General features: G+C 42.5%; 1 protein-coding gene across 1 annotated transcript in view; it reads right to left on the reverse strand.

Annotated features, from left to right (window-relative positions):
• The window catches only part of RASA1 (RAS p21 protein activator 1), a 100,972-nt gene extending 91,665 nt beyond the window's left edge, over positions 1-9,307 (reverse strand). The window contains exon 1 of the mRNA XM_014857049.3: positions 8,644-9,307. Within this exon, the coding sequence (XP_014712535.1) occupies positions 8,644-9,161 (518 nt within the window). The 5' untranslated portion in view covers positions 9,162-9,307. The remainder of the gene's footprint in view (positions 1-8,643) is intronic.
• Positions 9,308-10,304: the final 997 nt, after the last annotated feature.

Genomic DNA, 10,304 nt, shown 5'->3' on the forward strand with positions numbered 1-10,304 from the left:
ATACAATCATATAAACGAACCCAGAAAAAGCATTTGACAAAATCCAGCAACCATTCATAACAAAAACTCTGAGTAAACTAGGAGGAGAGGTGATCCACCTCGACTTGATAAAGAGTATCTATCCTACCCCAACAAAAAAAGCCTCTAGTTACTATCATGCTTAATGCTAAATGCTTTCAACCTAAGACAAGGAACAAAAAGCAAGAATGTCTGCTCTCACTATCCTCATTCAATATAGTACTAGCCACTGTAACAAGACAAGAAAAAGAAATAAAAGGATACAGATTGCAAATAAAGAAGTAAAAACTGTCCCTATTTGCACTTGACATGATTATCTATGTAGAAAATCCCAAGGAATCTGTAAGAACCTCTTAGAACTGAAAGTTTAGCAAGGTTGCAGGACACAAGACCAACATACAAAAATGAATCACATTTCTATCTACTAACAATGAACATGTGAAAACTGAAATTGAAAACATAATAACATTTACAAAATTGCTCCAAAGAAGGGAAACTTAAGTATAAATTTAACAAGTATACAGAACTGATACTCTTAAAATTACAAAATGCTAATTAAAGAAATCAAAGAAGACCTAAATAAATGAAGGTACATACTATGTCAACATAGTTAAGATGTCAATTCTCCCCAAACTGATCTACAGACTTAATGCAATTCCTATGAAAATCTCAGAAAAGTTTTTGTAGACATGGACAAGCTTGTTCTAAAATTTGTACGACACAAGCCTCAAAATAGCTAAAACCATATTGAAAAGTGAAACGAATCACTCTACCCAATATTAAGGATTACTACATACCTACAGTAATCAAGAGTATGACATTAGCAGATAGAGACATAGAGATCAATGGAACACAACAGAAAACTCAGGAGTAAACCCATACATATGTGCCCAACTGATTTACGACAAAAGCACAAAACCAATTCAATGGAAGAAGGATATTTGCCTTTCCAACAAATGGCACTGAAGCAATTAAATATCCACAGGAAAAATCTGAACCTCAACTTGAACTTCATATCTTTTATTAAAATGAAATTTTAAAAATGGATCATGGACTTAACTCTAAAACATAAAATTATTAAACTTTTAGGGAAAATTAGGAGAAAATCTCTGAGACCTAGGCTAGGCAAAGAGTTCTTAGACTTGCCTTCAAAAGCACAGCCTACAAAAGGAAACATCAATAAATTAAGTCCCGTCAAAATTAAAAACTTTTGCTCTGCAAAAGCAGACCATTAAAAGGAGAAAAAGACAAGCTACAAAATGGGAGAAAATATTTGCAAACCACATATTAGACAAAGGACCAACAGAATACTTAAAGAGCTCTCAAAATCCAGCAATAAAAAGACCCAAACAATCCTATAGGAAAATGGGCAAACGAGATGAACAGACACTTCACCAAAGAGGATATACAGAGAGCAAATTAGCACATATCAACGTCAACAGCCATTAGGGAAATGCAAATTAAAACCACAGTGAGATATCACTAGATATCTATGAGAATAGCTAAAATAAAAATGACATCAAATGCTGGTTAGGACACAGAGAATCAAGATCACTCATACATTGCTGGAGAGAATGTAAAAGGATACAACCACTTTAGAAAACAGATTGGCAGCTTCTTGTAAGACTGAACATGCAACTACCTTATAATTCAGCAATTGCACTCTTTGGCATTATCTGACAGAAATAAAATCACATGTTCACACAAAAATATAAACACAAATGTTCACAGCAGTTTTTCTTATAATAGACAAAACTGGAAACAAACCAAACGTTTCCTAATGAGTCTTCTCTAATGGGTGTTTTCTAACAGTTGAACAAACTGTAGTACATCCATACCATGGAATACTACTCAGCAATGAAAATGAACAAAATATTATACATGCACCAACTTGGATGAATCTTGAGGGAATTGTGTTGACTGACAAATGCTAATTCCAAAAGGTACATACTATATGATTTCATTTACATAAGCTTTTTGAAATAACCAAATGAAGAGAGATTAGTGCTTGCCAGGGGTTACAAATGGAAGGAGGAGAGAAAGGAGGTGAGTTTTGTTATAAAAAGGGCAGCACAAGGGATCCTGGTGGTGATGAAACTGTTCTTTATCTTTACTATGGCGATGATTACACAAATCTACACATGATAAAAATATATAGAACTAAATGCTTCACACACACACACACAAGTGTATGTACAACGGGTGAAATATATCAATGTCAATTTCCTGGTTGTGATACCAGATGTTGCCACTGAGGAAAATTCAATGAAGGACACATCTCTATATTATTTCTTACAACTGAATGTGAATCTACAATAACCTCAAAATAAGTTTAACTTAAAAATCTGAGAGACGAATCAATATTTAGGTAGACAGACATGGATGCAAGAGAGAGAGAGAGAGATGGTTCTATTATATAAGCATCTTAACTGTGAACCCAGTCTAATGGATTACACCTACAAAGAAGGCTTAAAAGAGTCAGGGGGGGGGGGGCTGGCCCCGTGGCCGAGTGGTTAAGTTCGTGCGCTTCGCTGCAGGCGGCCCAGTGTTTCGTTGGTTGGAATCCTGGGCGTGGACACGGCACTGCTCATCAAACCACACTGAGGCAGCGTCCCACAAGCCGCAACTAGAGGGACCCACGACGAAGAATATACAACTATGTACCGGGGGGCTTTGGGAAGAAAAAGGAAAAGAATAAAAAAATCTGAAAAAAAAAAAAGAGTCGAGGGGGATCTCTAGGTCTTTCCCTTAGCTTGAGACAGATATATAAAAGGAATTTTAAAAGCTATATTGAACATCACAACAATGAATACAGAGTGAATACAGAAAATTTGCTGGAGTAATGTCTCACCCATAGGATTTTCCATGGCTACCATCCATGGTCATATGTAGGATCTTTTCACACTATAATAACCAGACATGCATTTAAACATGTTTTCCATCTTTCAACACAGGTAGAGAGCCAAAAGAGGAGATAGAAGACACTAACTCACAAAGAAAGAAGGTAAAGCACAAAGTTGTTCTTTCCTACAATGAACGACAGGAAATAAAAGAATGAGGATCCTGTTTCTCAAGTAGTAGATGTGTATTTAATCTGCTCCAAAATCATCCAAAGCCATTTTTAAAGACTCAGGGTTACCCAGTATATCAGTCACCTCAGGCTACTATAACAAAATATCACAGACTGGATGGCTCAAACAGCAGAAATTATTTCCTCACAGTTCTGGAGGCCGAGTCCAAAATTAAGGTACTAGCAGAGCTGGTTTCTAGTGAGGCCTCTCCTCTTGGCTTGCAGATGGCCACAAACTCACACAGCCTCTTCTCTGCGCACATGTACTCCTGGTGCCTCTTTCTCTTCTTATAAGACCAGTCCTATTGGATTATGGTCACCCTTATGACCTCATTTAACCTTAATTACCTCCTTAAAGGTCCTATCTCCATAAACAGCCACATCAGGGGTTAAAGCTTCAAATTATGAATCTAGGGGGCACAATTCAGTCCTAACACCCAGTGACTGGCCAGCCCTGAAGCATACTAAGTTTTGTATGGGTACATGGACATACATGTGTATTATATGTATTAGAAGAGGGCAAGACAAAGGAAAAAGTAAAGTATTTGCATTAGAATTCCAGTTCTATCATTCAGTCTTCTTAACAATAAAAGTGTGAATAGCTATTCTCACTGTATAGTTGTGAGACTTAAATGAGATAATCTATGTAAAGTGCCCAGAATATGGTAAATGTTCAGTCAATACTGGGCATCTGCCTTTCCATCCCCTCCACCCCAAAATTAATTATAAATATTACTCAAATCTAAACCTAACTGAAAAATTATGGGGACTGGATTCTGTCTCAGTTCTCCCACTATCTAGCTATGTGACCCTAAGCAACCACTCTACCTAAGTCTTCTTCTGCGCCTGGGCACTGAGAGTTTCCTCTATCACTAAAATACTATGTATCTTTACATATCACTCTTACTAATATAATATCAAACACCAATGCTACAAAAGTTAGTCAAACTTTCTAGAAAACTTCAGTGAAAGAGGATTACAGTACGAAATTTCAATCATTCTTTCATACACTTTCATTCTTCCAACTTTTCCATAAGTATCCTCTAATTTGAAAAATGTATCCATATAATGTGTCTCCAATTTAATCATCTTATTTTTCTATCACTAATGCCTCATCTTCCACTAATTGTATATTCTTTTATATTTCTTTTTGTCCCCCATAACGTTCATTGTTTTATTCATGTAATCATTGAAACACCTAAAATTATACCCCAAATCCTGCTGAGATAATGATTAGACATATGAAGAAGTTATCAGTAAATTATATCTGATAACAACTACTTTTAACTTAGCCCACAACTGAAATGTACTGCAGGTAATTTCAAGATAACACACCTACCATATATATATATGCATATTCCAATAATTACCCATAACCAACATCTACACTCAGTATCTTTGGTTTAAAATTAATATAATGGTGGTCAGAAGCAAAATATTGTAGGGATATCTGAATCATTTAATAAAAGACAATCTACCACATTGAGCCTAAGGGAAGGACTCTTCAGTACTTGCCCTTTCTCCCACCTCCTCCCTCACCACTAGTCTTCCAGTATTATCTGATACTACATGTAAATACACGCAGTCCGGCTGTACTTTGGTGCCCCCAAGAAATCTCACCTCCCAGCAGTGATGCCTTTGTACAGTCCCTTCCCATATTAAATCTGGAGCGGGTCATGTGATTAGCACTGGCCAGCAGAACATTAACATGAAGAACACACAGTCTTGCTAAGTGTTGGCACAGTGAGGCTTGTCCTCTGGGATAGCTCCCTCGCTAAACCCAGCCACCCATGCTGTGAAGAAGCTCAAGCTAATGAAGTAGAGAGACTACAGGAGTGGGTAGAGAGGGGGAGGAGGGGAGATAGAGGGAGGGACAGGGAAGGGGGGGTGGGGAGAGGGAGAGATGCCTAGCTATCCACCAGCTGTTCTAGCCATCCCAGCTGATGCGCCACACTTATGAGCTAAGAAGTCACCTGGAACATTTTGGCCAAGAAATGACACATGGAGCAGTCCCCATCAGGTCCTGCCCAAGTTTCAGAATCAAGAGCAAATAAACGTTTTAGCAATTAAGTTTTGGAGTAAAGCAATACATAACTAAAACAACACATGTAAACCAATTAGAACATTCCTGTTAGGTAGTAAGCAACCAAGAAATGTCAGCAGTAATAATTGTTATTGTTAATAATCATTATAAGCACCCCCCTCCAAGGTACCATTGTTTTGGGTCTTCGAGCTGCTCTTAAAGGCATTCTCTCACTCTCCTAATGGCCAGTAAAGAGACAGGAGCAAAGCAAGGCCTACTCTGCATCTTCTCTTTCTTCTTCCTAATTTAAGGCTGTCCTTTTTCTTTTTGTCTCTGTCAATAATGTTTGCCTGGTTTCCCCAGAGTGGCTAATGAATGATCCAGACCAAGTCTAGCCTTTAGCTGGGGCTCTGTCTTTTCAGTAACTACAGGCGCCCCCTTCAACCTCCCTCCAGACCACAGGTAAATAATTAAGAGTTCAGTAGGACAGACTCCACTAAGGGTCAAAAGTTTATACTCATTTAACTCATAACTCTTTCTCTTCTGATAGAAACATTAGGCAAAGGGCATAGGACCCAATAACTTCTCGTTCAGAAAATAAATGAAGCAGCAGGGAAAACATACCTGCTACTTTTCCTCAAAGACTTTATTGATCCTAACTATATAAACTTCTTATTCTTTTAACCTTCATGACCCTTTGCACATACTTCACTCATGATATTTATCTTAAGCTAGGCTGAATCATACTAATTGGTTTACTTGATTTCCTACTAGATCTAAAATTCCCCCAGAAGAAAATACTCAAATAAGTGTAACAGTTAAAATTATACAAACTTTTCCAGGCTTAACGAATCTGATGAAAATGCTCACTAATAAACATGAGACTAATGATTCACCATGCACACAAAAAAACAATGTACGAAATACTAACAGCATTAATATATTTGCACTGGTCTATCTACATATTGTCACTTGACTCTCTTGTGACCAACACACCGCACTAGCTGGATACAAGGTTGAAGTCTGTGACCAGGGAACCCTAGTGTAACAAACCACTGTGGATTCAATCCTGTGACCCCAACCTCCCTAATACCATCCTATCAAGAACTAAGGTGAACAGTCACTAGTAATCAAATATTAATTTAGGCCAAAAACGTTTCTTCAATACTTTTATGACAGATTTGACATTATTCAACCAAGTCACTAAGGCTTTTTCCTCCTTTCATTTAAAAATAGGAATCTATAGAAAGTACTTGAATTTCATCTCTAAACCTGCTTAATTTGCTGGAAGACTTTATGAAGTAAAAGTAAAATTTTTAATACAATTAATCATGGTAGGCAGGCCTTTGGAGCTCAAAACACTCTTTAAAATAGATATTAGTAAGGGAGTGCCTATACCAATAGAATTAGTAGGCTATTTAATCACAATAAAATTATATTATTGTTATTTGGGGAGATTATTTACTTATTGAACACCTACTATGTGTCAGGCACTGTGCTGAATATGTTCAGGGTTTTCATTAAACTTTAAAAACGACCATATGAGGGAGGTACCATTATTATCCCCATTTTACAGATGGGGAAACTGACCTTTCCAAGATCACACAGCTAGTAAGTGGCAGAGTCAGGATTCCAACCCAAATCTTGTCTAACTTCAGAATTTGCACGCTTAACCACTACACTGTATTGCCTCCAGTGACTGGGTTGATATCTAAGATAAAGAAAAGAGGGAAATTTGTACTTCTCAGTGGCAAATTTAAAAAACACACCAGAAACGGAGGATACTTTTTAGAACATGAACAATTCTCATGTACATAGTCATACAGATATTATTTTTATTCCCAAATACAGATGAGGTAATGATGAAAATCTTACACAATGGACTTCTCACAAACACAATTTTTCCTATGTACCCACTCATGTTTATTATTAAAAATTTAATGGCAATGCTCTGTATTTTCCGCTCAATTTTGCTGTGAACCTAAAATTGCTCTACAAAATAAATTCTACTTAAAAATACTTAGAACTACAATACACTAAATATGCCTAACTCAATCCAGGGATGAACTGGAATAAGACAGCATTCTTTCAGTATGAAAAGCTGCACTTTGTTTACTATAAGGACAGTGCTGAAAAGGTAGTGGGCACTTAAAATTCAAACCTGACTGAATTTTTCAAAATGGCTTGAAAGTGTGCAAACAGTGCTGAAAATTCGAATGTTTAACACTCTCAGAACACCTTCAGAAAAGTCTGCAATACATAGACTTAACATAGTAAGTTGGAGTAAAATTACACAAAAAAATTGAACTCATGTTGAATATAAAAGGAATACAACACTCCTATACCATGGCTGACATAAATACGACTAGCTTTCATTTTCCACCTTAAATATCAGAAGATGCAGCCTTAAGTCAAAAATGGATTATTACAGAATCTTTTCCTAAGTCTTTTTATGAGTCCTTTCTAAATCCTCCAAAACAGCTTATCCAAAAAAAAAACCTTTCAATTGTCCGGAGTGACTGTCAACATATGAACCAAATCTTTTTTCCTCTGATACTCATTAAAGGTTGTCGAAATTCTAAAGGTCAATGAAGACAGAGGTGAGGGATCTGTAAAACAAGTTTTGCCTATTACCACTTCCCACCATCATTTCCCTCTCCTCAAGGTCCACCTTTATAAACGCATACCTAAGTTCACTTAGGAAGAGAAGAAGTAAGGGGGAGGTGTTAACTTCATACAGAAAAGTCATTTGCTCTATATATTGTGCAGTAGACTGTCAAATTTTCAAATAAAATATTGTATTGGCCACCAACAAAAAGTGTTGAAGGGAAGCACACTATTATGTTTTACTTCAATATTCTACTTACAAAGTCGCAGCTATAAAAAGAATTACACTAATATTAATAAATGGGAATTCTATGGCACAAGTTAGAGATTGCTGGAGCATGGGCCCTTAATCACACCTGTAATTCGCGGAACTCCTTTCCTTTCTCACTGACCCACAGTTTCGTCAGTCATCCAGACTTTTCTGCATCTCTATGCTTTCAATAGGCAGAAGTTGGGATTTGCAGTGCAACAAAAACAAAGCATTCTGACCAACGCATGTTTCAAATGCTATCAGTACAATACTCATTCAAATATTCAAAGCTTCCCACTAATCGTCTAGCTTCAACAGGGAACACACACACGTTGATACAGACTCTGCCTGCCTCGGGAGCTGCAAGCTCAGCTGAATCCCAGACCGCCACCTCAATTTGGAAGGGGCAGAACCATATCCGGTTCTCACTGGAGACACATTTTCCCATGCTTCCCATCTTAAAAACTTTACGTCTTCCCAGAGGAGCAATAAATATACAAAGACGCCAGGGAGTATGCCTGTAGGGAAGATGAGAGATCATCTTAAATCCCTACGCAGGGAACCTGAAGCTTCAAAACTTTTCAGAACAAATCACAGCTGAAAGAAGAAGGTATGTTCCCCGACTCCTTTCCAGGAGCTAGCTTCCCCAGTCCCAGAACAGCGGTCTTGACTTACTGGTTAGTTGGAGGAGCGGTCAGCGGGATGGCCACCTCTTCCTCCTCGTATTCTGGTCCATCCAGAGAATCACCTTCGTCCACTGTTCCCAGGCCCGCGCCCAAAGGAGGCAGCAGGGGAGGGGGCGGCAGAGGAGGGAATCCGCCGCCCGCCCCGAAGGTCTCGGCAGGCAACGAAGTGGTCCCCTTGGTGAGAGCCATCTCCCCGCCAGGGCCGGCGGCGGCGGCACCAGCCACGCCAGCAGCAGCACCTCCCCCTGACAGTCCGGCTCCCCCCAGTGTCCCCGCCACAGACCCGGTCCCTAAGAACCCTGACCCCACAGCGGCTCCGCCACCCAGAGTCCCGGCCACTCCGGGCTCCGCCAGCCCAGGATAGGGGGCGGCTGCCACAGGCAGAGCCGCGGGGATCTTCACCCGACACACTGCCGGATAGGCGCTGGAGCCTGCGGCCGCGCCGCCGCCTGCTGCCCCGGCGGTCACCGGGCCGCCCTCCTCACTGCCGCCCTCGGCCGCCATCATGTTGAAGCCCGCTCTCCTCTGCCCTACCCTGCCCGCCCGGGAGCCCCGGGGGCCACCAGGCCCGGGCTCCGAGCCGCCCCACCCAGGCGCGTCCCCTCTTCAGCTCCCCGGGCGGAGGAAACAACAACAAAAGGAGAGAGCCCGCCGCCGCGCCCCCTCCTCGGGCCACAGCCCAGGCTCCGGAGCTGCCCGGGTTACGGGAAGCGAAGTGGGCAAAAAACCCAACGCCGGCACAAACGCCGCCCAAACCTTCACCTTACACACCCACACTCACGCACACACACATGCACAGAAGCGAAAAACTTCCTGGCTGCCCTAAAGAGGAAGGGAAGCACAGGGGAAGCGGCTGGGGCGGCTGCCGCTCCCTCAGCCACCGCCGCCGCCGCCACCGCTTCTTCACCACCCCAGTTCCGGCCACCCCCACCGCAGCCACCGCCGGTGCCGCTGCTGGGGCTGGGGCCACTGCAGCCGCTTCATCCTCCACCGGGCTGGGGATGGGAGGGGTGGGTAGAAAAGAGGAAGGGGGGCGGGGTAGTGGGGAAATGGACTGAACTGCTCCTAACCTGGAGCTCTCAGTGAAATCGACAAGAGAGAAAGGAAGGCGGGGCACAGGAGGAGGAGCGGAGGGAAGGAAGGGCGGGGGAGGAGAGCGACGGCGCTTCTGCGCAGGCGCGTTCCCGGCGTGGGGGTGGGGGGGCCGGGCCTGGAGAGAGGAAAAGGAAGAGTCGGGAGGGAAGGAAGCGGCGGGCACGCGCGGGGCGCGGACGCGCTCCCCGTCCCGCTCCGGTGCGAGCGCGTGGCTGCGGGGCGGCTTCTCCCGTCGGTGTTGCCGGCGGCGCGCGCCTGTCTGCCTGGGCTTTGTTTGATGGGCCGGTGGGGCGGAGGAGGGGAGGAGTGAGTACCTGAGCACGCGGCCCCCCTGCGCGCTGAAGACTAGGCGAGGCGGGAGGGGCAGGGAGGCGGTGGGAGGAAGGATGGGGAAAGGGAAAGGAAGATGCCTCGGAGCCACTGCCTCGCTTCCGGGCCGGTGGAAAAAACACCCTTAGCCGGCGGCGCACAAACCAGACAGCCGAGGCCCCGGGGGAGGGTGGGTATTGCTTCGAAGGTCGAGGCAGTGATATTTATGTTTTCATTTTCGTTGCA

This window comes from Equus asinus, chromosome 9 (genome assembly GCF_041296235.1).
Source record: "Equus asinus isolate D_3611 breed Donkey chromosome 9, EquAss-T2T_v2, whole genome shotgun sequence".
In the NCBI taxonomy this organism is placed as follows: Eukaryota; Metazoa; Chordata; class Mammalia; order Perissodactyla; family Equidae; genus Equus; species Equus asinus.